Here is a 14651-nt window from a genome sequence, read left to right on the forward strand (position 1 = left end):
ACCTTATAGGAGAGGGAAATGCTTCACTGTATTATTTCAGTATGAGAACGCTTCTGTGTTTGTCAGGAGTAGGAGTGTTTTCATGTATTTTACTCAAAGCTGTTTTATTATTTGATGTAGAAGGATGAAATAATGAGAGATCTGAAATTGTCCAATTTTTCTACTTTCAGATAGTAGAAGTTGGACACTTCTGGGGATACAGGATAGATGAAAAAAACAGGACTGTTCTTCAGGCTCTAACTGTTGAAATTAACTACCATAACCTGATGGATTTGTCAGTGTCTCCATATCCAGAGTTGGTTTGTCTGGCACCATTTACTTGTCTGGAAAACAGAGGATACTACAGAGCTCGTATTCTATATGTTTCTGGAGATTTTGCAGAGGTACACTAATATGTTATGTCATATTGAATTGGTATGATGTTAATTGGGTTAACAGTCTTGGAGCTATTTTTTTAATAAGTATTTTGACTAAGCATTATTTTCATGACAATTATAAATATTCTAGTAAAGAAATCTAGAAAAATAGAGCTAAAATAAAATCTTAATAGAATGTTGCCAAAAGAGATGAACAACAGTTTTTTCCAGAAGACAAGAGCATTTTAGTCTTAAATTGAGAGGATACAGTAAAGTGTTGTGTATGCTGAAGCAGAGCGAAGCAAAACAAAGAATAGAACTTGTAGCTTTGAAAACATGGTAGGGAGTGCCTAGATCAGACTCCAGTGCTGTGTTGTTGGCAGGCAACCCTATGGGTTGTCTTTAAAAATATATGGAGCTCCGTATTAAAGTAATTTTTTTGCCCCCATTGTATGGGCAGCATTCAGTCATTCATGGGCAATTTGTCTAAATTAATTGTTCTGCCAGTGTTTCCTCCCCTGGTTTATATAGGTTTTCTTCTTATCCTACTGTTTTTCCTTCCTCTCCAATTTCTTGTGCATCTTCTTCCTAGACCTTGTTTTTCAACTGACTGAAGCATGCTGCAGTTTCTTTCGTCTCACATATCACAACTCCTGGTCTTATCAGTCTGTCCTCTAATTTGCTTTGACCTCAGTTTTCTAGAGCAGAACTATGAGTGCTTTTTGTACCTGAAGTTCCACCTTTGCTTATACAGTATTCCTGTTCCAGCACTGTTTCTTCTCTGCATTAAGAAATATTTCTTTTGGTATATGCCAAGACTCATTTTTGTTGCCTTTTGGTAGCTTTTTCACATGGGCAACCTCTTGTTATCTTATGCTCAGTTCTGTTTCCTTGATAATTTCCAACTAATTAGATGTGCCATTGCTATTTATAAATTCTATAGCAGAAATAATGAACTCCAAAAAACATCACACTGTTTTTTATCTGTTTTTCCCCTTTCCTGTTCAGTTCTTAGGCCCATTCCATCTGACCTTTTTGTATCAATATTTGTTGCCGAGTTTTGGATCATCAGCAAGTTTCATCAGAATGTTTTGGCTTTTAGGGCCAAAATCAGCAATGGGAATTAGCACCACAGTTCAAGACTGATCCTAATTTCTCAAGCCAGTACTTTTCTATTCAGTGCTTAAGGACAGACCTTTTGATTTCTGTAAAATTGACCTTTGCACAGTCCATTTCTCTGTTGAATTACTTGATTTTTATTTTTAACATACCTTGGTGTCAACACTATAAACAAGCAACAAGGCTCAGTATCAACTCTAAAGTAATGAAAAACTAGTGAATAATAGTGCTAATCTCATTGTTGTCTTTGCTTATTTAAACACAGTTATTAGGTAGTGCCATTCACTGTCAAAAATAAGGATATACAGATTTAATTGCACGGAGAGAGGCTTTCAGAGAAATTTACTTTTTCTAGATTGAGCAGATTTGCATTACCAGTGGATGTGCAAGTGAAGGGATCAAACAAATGTTATAAAATTTGACCTATTATTCTTGACATGTCTTCATATGCATAGCTTTCAGATTGAGTTTGCTTCTCTGACACTTTATAAGATTGTACTGTAACTATTAAACTTAATTGTCACTTTCCTTGCTACAAATTAGCATTTTTAATTCTGTGGAATCTATGCTGATGCTCTTGATTCTTTTTTTTCCAGGTTTTTTTTGTAGATTATGGCAATAGGTCAAAAGTGCCTTTAAAAAAACTGAAAGAGATTCCGAGCCATCTTCAAGAGCTTCCTTTCCAGGTAGGGGTGGTGCTATTTGCTGCTTAATGGATATTTTCACATCTTATCTGGCAAACAGAAGCGTACTTCAAACCATAATGCTTTTCGTCATAATAACCAACTGACATGTATTTCGGTAATGTCCTACAACCTGTAAATCACTTTTACTCAGGTGGATAAATGTACTCCCAGGTACGTCTACACAGATGAAGTAGTTCTTGTGTGTAACTGATCGGCTTTGTATATAATTGTAGAGAAATGTTATCTACCCTTTTGTCCTTAGGGGCACTTGCTGAGGGGAAGGGGAGGACATAACCCATGTTGAATTTTTTTTCTTTAACTGAATGTTTGAACTGAACCTGTTTCTGTGACTCACCATACTGGGTTCTATCTCCCACCTGCAATCACAGGAACACCGGAAAGAGAGGAAATTGCTCTAACACCTGACTTATTCTGCTTGTTGATTTTGGTCATCAGTTGCTTTGCTGTTCTCAGTTCTATGAGAAGCAGAACTTCCTCTCTAGAAAGTGTTGTTTTGATTCCTCTATTGCCTGCTTACAAGAGAAGCTCTGGAATAACAGATTGAGCAGTAGATCAGCTGTGTTCTTGTTTAACAACCACTGAGCAAATGATAGCTTCATTTATAGAGCCTAGGAAACAGCCTGGAGAGGAGAAGCTGTCAGTGACTAGTTCAATTTCTTTTCCTCTGCTTAATCCTCTTTGTTCCTGCCACAGATAAGTGGCAGTGTAGGATCTCTGCTTATCTGCATGGCAGAAGTCTGCAGTCACAATATCTTGCGTATTGTTAGCATGCAGAGTACTTCTGCTTCATCAGTGCTCCTGCTGTGCTATACTATTAGTCACAGGACAGATAGATAGGAGAAAGCTTTCATATATTTAAAACGGGTACAAGGTTCTGGTTTTGCTTTGTACCACTTTGCTTTCTTTGAAATACTGTCTTTATTTGCTTTTTTTCAGACAGGTCTCTTGAAAATTAGTGATCTGTAGTGCAAGTCTGAGGGACTTTATCGAACAGCTAGCTTTTCAGAAAAATAATTTTCTGGAGCTATATTTACAAAGACAATAACTACTTGAACTTCCAGCTTTTCAGTCCTAATTCAGATACTTTTTAAGCTCATTTAAACAGATGTATCATGCCGCTTTGTTCTCTAAAGTGTTTAATGATGAAAATGAGAAATCATAATTTTTGTTTTTTATCTCTGTTCTTGTTGTTTGGTCTTGAGAGGGTTAATTTTTTATAATTGATATTTAAAAATAAATATTTATCATTTTAGTAAGAAACATCCTTTGAGTTCTCTTCAGTTGTAATAAAGGGAAAGGTATTTCTGTTCCATGCCTAATCTTTTAATAACCTGCCCTTATGCTTTTCCAAAATTATGGCTAGAAAAAAAGTTTGTTTTAAATTCATTCAAAGCCATAATTACATGTAGTGACTGTGGAAGTGGTTTAAACTGGAACTGACTTACTCTTGCCTGCCAGGGGCAGAATAGCTGTAGCTGTCCTGCTATTTTCTATTACCGTAGTCAAAAAACTGCAGATCGTAAAGTTTTTCCCAGAGAAGGCATTTCTAGTCTCAAAAGATTTTAATGTGGATGGTGAATTAATACTGAATTATCTTTTATTTATGCCTTGTTTGCAACTATGTACAGTATTCAAGTGATGAGAAGCAATGTGTAGCTGCGTTGGCAATGACGGAATAGGAATTATGCCAGTAGCTTTACAGCAGTCTTAGGAAGTTAACATAAGCCTCTGCAATAACGATGAAGTAATTTTATAGTTAAGTCAAACTGTTGAGAAAATGAAAGATTTTTGTGCTGATTTCTCAGCATGTATTCAGGCAAACATTGTTCTTAATGTTTTTGCTCTAGGCTTTAGAATTCAAGATATGCAAGATGCGTCCATCTGCAAAATCTCTTGTGTGTGGAGAACGGTGGAGTTACAGCGCTAGCCAGAGATTTGCCTCACTAGTAAATGGTTATACTCTGCTAGTGGAAGTGTACTCAGTTGTGAACAGTGTTCTGCACGTGGATGCCTTCCGTTACTCGAGGCACAAGGACCTTGTGAATATTCGAGATGTGCTTATTGAAGAGTGTTATGCTGAACTAGCGGAAGAATCATACAAATCACAAGTATGTATTCAGTAAGCTTCTTTGACTCTTCTTGTACTAACGTATTTCAGCTCAAACTGTCTAAAGTCCTCAGAAGTTGAGCGGAAGTTTTGGAACTGTGCCAAGTGAGACTAGGCAAGTAAAAATATGTAGTCCAGTTTCACTATTTTTCTTGTGTGTATAATTAATATTGTGCTCTTAGCCAAAAGCATTCCTGTATTGAGACACCTTTTGAAAGACATGTTTTTCAAAAGATGAGGGAATCATTTGAACTGCTTCACTGTTCATTGAAACTCAGTTTTAATTCTTGCATTTTTCATGGTTTACATCAGAAAGGTGATGAAAGCATTGATTTTTGTATTTCTACATCTGTGTTCCTTGTGTACACACACAGAAGAAAAACAACCGTAGGAAAACGTGTTTCATGGTTTTAACACCCTTTCATTTTTATGTAGCAAAGCCACGATTTGCTGAAGGGATTATTTATTGACCAAATAAAGGAAGAAGAGAAAACATCTGTACCTTCAAGAGAGGAAGAAAAGCATTTAATTGAAAGGTTATTAAACTGTTTTTCTGGCAGTAGATCTGGTGCACCAACCCATAAGGTAACTTGAGTGGTGGTTTTGGTATGGCATTACGTGATCCTTTGTCTCACATTATTAGAACACAGATGAAGACTGAAAGGACCTTTAATAACCAAACCATGTTGATGCTGTTCATAGTGCACTCTACATCTTGTTAGGAAGCCGTGATGTGACCACCACTGCAAACTAATCTATTGCAGCTTTTAACGAAGTTTTGAGGCATAGCCTTAAGAGCTAACTGAACTGGCTATTCTAGCACGTTCAAAGGCAGCTCTTCAAGGACTGCAAGACGTAGGTAAAATTGAAAAAGTGAATGCCACTGGTTCAGTGCATAGACATCTTCATGATGTAAGCTGCAGCAAAAAGCAGGATTATGACCCTATCGATTCTCCTGGAATCTTTAACTTTTTTAAAACTACACAGCATGTTTAGTTCTTCCTTAGCTTAGGTGACACAGGGTAAGTGGTGCAGAGAATGCTGTGCTATGTGATAGTGAAACAGTGGGCGTTCTTCAACTGTCAAACCCAAACTGAGAATTTACTCCTACTTAAGTATTTTGAGACATCTAGTCACTACTAAGCTGGAATATAAAACAAGGTTGTATAGGATTGTGTCCTGTTCTGTGTTCTGGTTACAGGTTAAGCTTGGTCTACATTATAACTTTACCCATTTCAAACCTGATAAAATTCAGAGTTTGAGGCACCTACTCATGCTTAGGTTACCCACAGCAATAATCCTGTTTAACTACTTACTTTTTCTAAAGTGTGATATTTTCAAGATTAAAGACCTGCTCATGTAAATAAAAATAGCCTGATTTTTGTTAGTTGCTTTATGAAGCCTGAACTTAAATTTCTTAAGCCTGTGGGAAGTTGTGAATTCCCAGTACCTGTGAAAAGACATTACTTTTGCTTAGGTGCCTCAGCATGCAAAGCTTGCTTTAGATGGGTGATACGAAAATGTTACCTGTTCATCAATTCATTGTTGCTCAGTGCATGCACAGGATCTTGAAATGTGTTCTGTTTTTCCATTTATGAAGTATTTTCATGGGGAGAGATCCTTAGGCTGGCTAATGAGAACGTCATTTGTTCTTTTGTTGAAGGTAACAGTTTTTGGCCCATTCAGTCCTTATGAGGTAAAATGCTACAGTATGACTAAAGTATCGCAGTTCAGGTACGGTAATGATGGTAATGCTTTCATTGTGAAGCATAGACATGTTCTTAACTGTTACTTCTGATAAACTGGCAAAACCCATCCTCATTACTCTTACACGTTTTTACAGGGTTTTTAATCATTGAAAATACAAAAGTAGCAAAGCCTCAGTTGCATTCAAATGCACGCTACTGCTTTAAGAAGAGTAGTTTTATTAAAGATGTCTTAATGCCTTAACAGAAATTAGTATTAAGTCCTATACATCCACTAATACAGATTCATGTAATTTTAAGCCAGTAACTGCTATCCATTCAGGTTGTACTCTGAAATAAATTTTTTGTTTGTTTGTTTGTTTTAATGTTGGAAATATTTTTTTTATTTCCTCCTCAGAAGTGCTTTCATACACAGGGAAAGCATAAATTCGGTGGTTGTCGATGATGCTCCAGAAGACTCCTTTCAGCAGTTGTTGGTTGCCGCTTCTTTGTCATTAAATGCAAATGGTAACTCCTAATACAAATGTTTGGACAGTTTCTCTGGACTCTTTTATATGAACATCTGTGTGAATAAATATGTTACTGCGATTCTACATTACATCTTTTTGAGATTAGCATTTTCATTATGTACTTTTTAATTTTTTTGTGCTGACAGGATCTACCGTGCTTTTAGAGGAAACATCTTTGATGCCTCCTATTCCTGGCCTACTTGCACTCCTTAGCATGCTGTTTGCTCCTGCTATAGAACTTAGGTATTCACATGTTCTTAAAGTGGCTCTTTATTTTGTTTAGGACCCTCACAAATTGGTGACAAACTTACTTGGTCTGATTTCAACATTTAGTATATCCTCTTCATTCCTGTTGATATAACTCTTATATCATCTTCTGTCAGCTTTATTATAGTGTATGCTGAGACAACTTGTTCCATGTACTTAGAAATCGGCACTGCAGGCTTTATTCTCACGTTGATGAAATACAGTTCATGACAATTGTTCAGGAAGTCTAAGAAGATGAACTGTAGAACTGGGCAAGTTTTAAGTCCACAGGAGGAGAGAAACTTGCATGATTTTTGTGAAAGCTGAGCTCTGGCAGTTGGATTACTGTTACGTTTTGTTTAAATTCTCATATAGACTGTCGTTTCAACACAGGGAAACTGGCTTTGCTTAATTTAAGTTTCATTTTGCGTATGTGATTTTTTTCTAAGTTTTGTGACTGTTTTCATAATTAGATCTTCAGCTTTATTTCATTACCATAATAAAAAAAAAATGGAAGTAGTGTGACTAGATGTGAATGTCTAAAAGTTCTTTTAGCCTCTTTAAAACTCTTTTATCTTGTTTGGCATAGCTTAGACTAATGTAAGTCTGTTTTCATATAAGTTTAGTTTCTTAATCTCTAGGTGAGACCATTTTCTTTGTTTGTACAGGATTGATGAAAGTGGAAAGAATTTTACTGGTGTTCTGTGTGGCTTGGGTTGGAGTCAGACTCGTGGGGTTCCACTTCTTCCAGAAAATGACATGGAGCTGACATTTGATGTGCGTTTTGGAGTAGATGATATATCAGAGGTAAAAACATATATATTAATTTGTGTTACAGTAAGAATTAAGTAGAATTTAGTGCATCAGAACTTGGTAACAGTTCTAGTAGCTGGAATCTAGCAGCTGGCTACCGTTGGAAAATTGTTGAAGCTGTGTGTGTGTGTGTAATGCTTGTTACGAACCTTGGACTTCTAACAGAGAAAAATAGGTACCCCCTATACATTTTGCTGAATAAAGTCAAATATTACAGTACAATACTTTGCTTTTGATTTGAAAAGTTTACATGGGTTTTATACTCCTCAGATATCAATACTTGTTAGTTATGTTTTTAGAATTACTGTTTTTTAAAGAGGAGCATAGTGTTTTTGCTTTGCAATCTTCAGTTTGATTTCACAATTCTGAGAAGTCAACTGTAGTAAGCTCCTTCTCCCAGAGCAGATCAGTCAATAGATAAAAGCCCTCGTATTCCTCAATACAGTATTTTTGCAACTTGCAGACAGAGGTCTGTCAGAGGGCAGTATGTACACTCTCTTGTACAGCACAGTAAGCTGTATTTAACCTGTGCTTCAGATTTTAGATATTGAAGGACCTTACATACTGTGAGCAGTTTTGTGTACAAGTATAGTAGATAACCAGTGTATTCTAGAGGCTTTTTAAGGACATAGTGGACATGCTAGTGTGCAGATGAGGTGAAGTACTGTTTTTTTGAAAGCATTGACTTCATGTGGGTGATGTCTGTAATCATGACACCATAGCCATAATGGTAGCACCAAGCTGTTGTGTTTTTAAAAATTATGGACAGATAGAGAAAATCCTTAAAGCTTTTATGGAAGGAATCTGTTCTGGAGGATATCCAGACAAGTGGTAAGTAGCCTGTGTCTTCTATAGCATGGCTGATTAAACTTGAAGATAGATTTCAAGCAGCTGGAACACTAACCTCTTCTACCAGCAGTGATGCATCTGGAGTAAGAAGTGTTTCTAAAGCTTCAGATGTTTTTGCTTATGTTAATAATATTTCAGTTAAAATTGAGTTTTATGGGTGCCATAACCACCTTCCATATATGTCAGTGTGCTATAACCCAGAACTAGGACTGGTGTATAGTACTTCATATTCTGTCACTGTTATTTTTACAGATAAACATCCTGAGGACAGCCATTAATAAGCTGCTCTGTGAATGTGCAGCATACTCTGAACAAGAGAAAATGACACAGCTGCAGGAAAACATTCGTCAGATGCTTCTAAGGTAATCATTTTGTAGAAATAAAAACTTGAGTTTCACTTTCTCAGCAAAAGCAAAATAAATGATTGCTTGAAGCATAGGTTAGGCTTTGGGGAAATGATAATATAGGGTGTTTTCATTTAATGATGCATTTAATTTACTTTGCTTATTTATGAAGCATTATATTCAACAACTTTAAACTGCTTGTGGAAGCACTGGTTCTTCAGGGAAGCCTGATCACTTAATAGTCATAAAACCTAGACTGTAAAACCTGTTCCACAAGATAGCAGTTCTGATGTATCTTTGCTTTTGTGCACCCAGGACAAAGCTACTGAAGTCCTATGAAATAAGAGCACAGAAAAAATTAATTTTTTTCTCCCTCTAGATAAAATTCAGGCTGTGTGTGTGTGCTACCTTTCCTCCCTCAGCAGGCCTGTTCAGGAGAGATGTTGCTGGAAGTCCGATGTTAATTTATGAACTGAAGGAAGGCCACCTGCCTTTTTCTCCAGCAGGCCTCCCTGCTTCTCATAACTGAAATAGTGACTCCAAAAAGGTTGTCGTGAGTCAGTGCAGCTAGTCTGGAGAATTCTTCCAGTTTGCAGTGTGTGAGAAGTGTTCAGGGGAGCAAGGTCAATGAAGTTTCCCTGTAGCAGTTCCTTCTAATATCTGTGACGACAGAGCATGCCATGAAAAATCTGTTTATAAAGTTTATAAATGTCGTCTGCGTTTTTAGTGCTGTCTACATCAACATCAGTAGACTTTTCTCATCCTTACCTGGCTTTGTATTGAACAGATTTCAAAAAAGAGCTGACTGGACTTAAATTAACTTAAAGTTAAGGTGTTGTGCCCTCTAGTATTGCTCTTCTATCTAGCAAATGTGAGCTTTTTCTACAGGAAGCTCTTCTAAAGTAACTGTGCCAAAATGAGGTAGTTTCTCATACTGATACAGATCAGAAGCTTTTAAGCTTAGCTACTAATACCTTAGGTTATCAAAATGATGATCAAAGCAAGCTGTTCATGCTGAATTAGTTTTCAGGTGTTTCTTGTTTGTTTTTTTTGAATGTACCTGTTCAGTTATTTTTTTCCCCTCCAGCTGTGAAAAGATAACATTGCCTTTATGTAAGAAGTATGGCTACTTGCTTTAATTTCCAGTATTTGAAAGAAAATGAGATGTGGTGCATTTCGTAATAAATTAACAAGTGTAGGGGCAGTTAGTCTTACCCTTTGAGGCACTGAAGAGGAAATGAAATTAAAAAGCCATAGAAAACTGCCAGAAGATGTGGGCTAGATGATACCTAGCATACATTAGCTGACCAGCAGACATCTTCTCTCGCAGGAACTTGGCAGCTTCATGCTAGCTGTTCGTGGTTTGTGTGTGCATCCAGAAGGGGATGGGAGAGCTTCGTGAAAGCTGTACCTCAGAGATGTACACTACTTGCACTTTCAAGTGAAGTAGCATCAGTGCAAACTGCCAGCTCCCTGTTGGTATTTCACATCTGTGAAATCCTTGCTGAAGTACCAGCTGTTGGACGTACTGCTGATGCAATAATTAATTTCCTGTTTGTGTCCTAGTACCTCAGGCCAGTTGGTGTCTGTGTTGCTTTTGGACACTGTCATCTACTACCATGTTTAGACTTCAAAGCTAAGTGAAGTTTGCTTGCATGATTCATGTGGTAACAACTGCAGGGAGAATTCAGGGAAAGTGGAGAGGCAGAAAGAAGCATAGCCACAAAACATCTCTGAAGGTGCCTGTTTGTCTGTGGCAGTAACAGGAGCTTATACTTGGACATCAACTCCAAGATGAGAAATTCAGGACACAGAAATGTCACTGCTATTTCTTGAAGTTTATGAATACTTAGTATTGTTTCAGGACCTTTTTTGGGTTGATCGTTCAGACATTTACAGCCAGTCAGGAAGGGAAGGAGCAACCTACGCAGGTCCTTGGCATTGCTGTCTTTACTGGCTCAGTCAGTGCTGATGCTGACAGTCTTTCTGAACTATTCTCAACCTTCTGGGTGTCTGTCTTTAGGATTTAAGCCTTTCTGTGGTGACGTTTTCCCTTCTGGAATCTTTGTGCTGCTACTAATTCTGTTCCAACAGTCCTGCTGCTATTTTTCTACCTTTCTTACCTCTTTGTGGCCTTTCCACAGTTTGTTCTTGGCTATCTGAGTCAAGGTTACGTAGCCATCCTGTGTTTGGCCCTGGGACACAGGCAGCTAAGCTTGGGAGCTTACAGCAGGGGTTCTGCAGTGTGGGGAGGTGTCATGCTATCAAGAAACTAAAAGTGATTGTCTCTTCCTTCAAAAAGGTAAAAGAATGTGAAATGGAGAAATTTCAGAAAAAGAACCCAGAATAAAAGGAATAATCTGGTTATTGTCATGTCCCATTCCTATGTTTAAGATCTTTCATAATTTTGAATATTTTTCACCTTAGTTTAAGGTGAAACTTCCTCTTGAAAGAAGAAAAAAAACAGATTTTATTAGTAATAGTAAATACATACAAATGTAGCTTCAATGATCTTTAATTACTTTTTTTGAAAGCTAATTATATTTTACAGTATGTCACCACTGCTTAAGACTAAAATGTGCATTTGAAAAACACATCTAGACAGAATTCAAGTGTACTACTGTTGTACTTTGCACAGCTTGAGGAAATAACAGGAGCGGACAGACAATCTATAGTAATAGAGTTGTCTTGCAAAACAAAATGCCCTAAAAATAGTTTTATTATACATTCTAATGAATAAGCATGCATAAAAATTACAGAATAAATGATATTTGCAAATTCTAATACTTTATCAGTTTAAAATATAATCCCTTTCTTTAAACAAACCTGCAGTTAACCCCTGCAAAACTGCAAAACCCCTGCAGTTACTGACCCTGTAAGTTTATCTTTCAACTTCTTAAACTAAAGGGGCAAAGTACAGGTAAGTGAACTAGTTACACTAGATTAACATGGAAATTTAAGATTCCTTTCAGCATAGACACCTTAAAGACACACGGCTGTACCTGCTATAAACATTTCTTTGTATTTACAATTAAATGTAAGTTTATTTCTTAAGGTTATTTTTATTTAATTTCAGTTTGATCTGCAAATCACGACCTCGAGATAATACTGTTCCTAAGTGGTATGAGAAGCCATATGAGTGGAATCAAGTAAGTGTAGAAATATAACTTGAAAAAAAAATTACATATATGAAAATGAATAGAGTACCCCAGTATACTTAGTTAAGTGGCCAGAGTTAGAATCTCCTTTGAAAGGAAGTCTCTTGAGCCTGAGGGGGAAAAAAAAAAACATACTGAAATTGAAGATACTGAAAGCACTATAGGACTGAATTTTAGGCACAAAAGCTGTTCTGTATGCATCTGCCTGTATTGAGATCATATTTTCATAGTCTTTTTTATTTTTTTGTATACAGATGTTTAGCCTTTTCAAACAGAACACTATGATATTTGAGTTGAGCTCGTAGAGGCAGCTTTACCTTTGGAAGTTAAAATTTTGTATTCCTCTTATTAAATAGTTATGACATTTGAGAAACAGATACATTTTTCTTTAGGATTTATCTGGATGCATATTTTAGTTTGTTTTGGGTTGCTGTTTTTTCAGGTGATTTTCCCTCTTAAGCTGACAGATGTGCTATATTTTAGAATTGGCATGATGGCATCAGAAGGCAGTGTTCTTGAAATCCTGGAAGGTTAAAGCTGAAGAGTGTAGCTTCCTACTCTATTAGAAATCTTACCTTTCTTTCTAAAAGGGCTTTTGCAGGTCACTAGATTCCCTGTGTGGTTCTCATGATAAACGAGTGCATATTCTTAAGTAGAAGTGAGTGAGAAATTGCAGAGTGCAGTAATAAGAGTTGCATATGCACCCTCCTCGTCACTTTCTCACTCCAAGGCATGTAAATAAGGGATTTAGGTCTCTTTTGGAAAGACTGACAGTAGTGGATAAACACCAAGGGCACATGTTTCCAGTAGGCATTCACTAAGGGGCTAGAATGTGTCTTACTGTCTTAAGCCTAAGTATTTTTATATTCTAATTTCTTTTTCTTTGGTATTGTCAAGATCATCTCTTATTCAGCTATATTACTGTTTACGTTTTTATAATGTGTTAATGTATAAACCCTATATCAGGATTGCATTCTAGTCTAAACAGTTTCAGGACATTACTCACGTCATCGCTTAACATACGATCTGTAATGCCTTGGCAATGATTGTGGCATAGAATTCTGATTCAGACAAATCATGAGATGAGAGCTGCTATTATAAAATGTCCTGTGTAGAAATATGTAGCATATTCAAATGCCAGTATGATTTGAAACAGTCAAAGCCCTTCAGAAGTAGAAAAAGGCAGTATTTTCCTTAACTATGTTGTATAGGAAAGCATTTATTAGACTGAATTCTAACTTCGATCTGTTGTCTTCTGATTAGGTGGATTCACAGCATATCATTGACCAGTCAGAAAAGCAGCAGGAAAGAGAAGACGGTCTTTATCAGCTACATAAGCTTGTTGTGTTGAATGTTTAAGTATTGCTCAAAGTCTCTTCAGAGGAAGAGGTATTACATCTAGTCTAAAAAATTGTCTTCTAGATAAGCCTAGATAAGATGTTTGTTTTGCAAGACTGTCCCTTAAAATTAGTGTAAGTGTACTGAAATACAGCTTGGGTGTATGTTTGTTCTTTAAAAGCAAAAGTATGCTGACCTAGAGCAGATGGTTATTCATAAAACAGGCTTACTTAAAGCAGGATGCAGTTTTCAATTTAATAATGCTGAGTAGGTGTATCACAATGGACATGAAAGACAAAACCTGGGTTTACTTGTTCTTTTTCTGTCTCAAAGCTCATGAGTAATGGGTCGTGATTTTTTTCTTTAGTTCTCTTTGTCTTGTTTTCTTAGTTTCTGAAGTCATATAATGGTATTGTCTTTGAATGTAAAAAAACGGAAGTCAAAGGAAAACAAATTTGGATTATGTTCTGATCTAAAGTGTAACTTTAGATACAATTTTTTATTTTTTTATACAACAAAACCTAATATAATGTTTCCTTTTCCTGTATGGCAGAAGAATGCTTTTGAGTTACTGATTCATTGTACCTTTGTTTCATCTTTTCAGCTTGTTTTTCTGATCCATGAGATCTTTAGTCCTAAGAATGAGGTCAGTGGTTTCAATGTAATATGTAGAACTGAAATGGGTTTGTCTGTTCTGTTGTGCAGTCATGCTTAATAAAAGTTAAATTTAGTTATTAATGGTGTGTGATTGCGTTCATGAAATACATGAATACAAAAGCAGTATATGGAAGAATATTCGTAGTCTCTGTTTTAACTCAGTGGTTTGAAGATCATTTAATAACTAGTCTTCTAGACAGAAACAATTGTCACAATTTAAAAAAAGGGAAGCGGATTTGGGGAAAAGGGGGTGATGATTAATTTAAAGAAATTATTTTAAGTTGTACTTAGAGTGAAAAGGAGCAGCTGTATATTAGGCAATTTCAGTAGCTTATTTCCTCCTTTATTCAGTAGCATTACTTCCTCAGATTCGTTTTAGTAATTCCTGTGAATCAAGCTATCATACTTCATAGTGAAATGGGTTTCACAAATTTTCTTCGCACTGTTTCGTGGACAACAGTATTTCTCAACCGAGTGTTGTAAACAAATTGTGTTGCATCTAAACACCCTTGGGGGGTACACGAAACACGCAGAATGGCAAATCTTTACTCTGCCTGCTAGTGATGGGAATTTCGGTAGGAACAGGTAACTTCGTAATACCAAAATGTATGATATAAATGATGTAACTTTTTCAAAAGGAGTCTTCTTAAGGAATACTGAAGTTGACAGAGGAACAGTATGTATTTACTATAATCTGTTTTTTAATCTATTGATAATGTGTCTTGCTCTCCTGGTTGATTCA

At 36.4% G+C, this 14651-nt stretch overlaps 1 protein-coding gene across 3 annotated transcripts in view; it reads left to right on the forward strand.

Moving 5' to 3' along the window:
• Window positions 1–14181, forward strand: part of TDRD9 (tudor domain containing 9) — a 67863-nt gene extending 53682 nt beyond the window's left edge. For all 3 annotated transcript variants that reach the window (XM_080594910.1, XM_080594911.1, XM_080594912.1), the window contains 11 exons: window positions 171–383; window positions 2072–2161; window positions 4030–4290; window positions 4725–4874; window positions 5953–6023; window positions 6393–6502; window positions 6651–6747; window positions 7419–7557; window positions 8665–8774; window positions 11833–11905; window positions 13178–14181. In XM_080594910.1, coding sequence (XP_080451036.1) covers window positions 171–383; window positions 2072–2161; window positions 4030–4290; window positions 4725–4874; window positions 5953–6023; window positions 6393–6502; window positions 6651–6747; window positions 7419–7557; window positions 8665–8774; window positions 11833–11905; window positions 13178–13273 — 1410 coding nt within the window. In that variant the 3' untranslated portion in view covers window positions 13274–14181. The remainder of the gene's footprint in view (window positions 1–170; window positions 384–2071; window positions 2162–4029; window positions 4291–4724; window positions 4875–5952; window positions 6024–6392; window positions 6503–6650; window positions 6748–7418; window positions 7558–8664; window positions 8775–11832; window positions 11906–13177) is intronic.
• Window positions 14182–14651: the final 470 nt, after the last annotated feature.

This window comes from Anser brachyrhynchus (assembly GCF_964034855.1).
Source record: "Anser brachyrhynchus genome assembly, chromosome: 5".
Classification (NCBI taxonomy): domain Eukaryota; kingdom Metazoa; phylum Chordata; class Aves; order Anseriformes; family Anatidae; genus Anser; species Anser brachyrhynchus.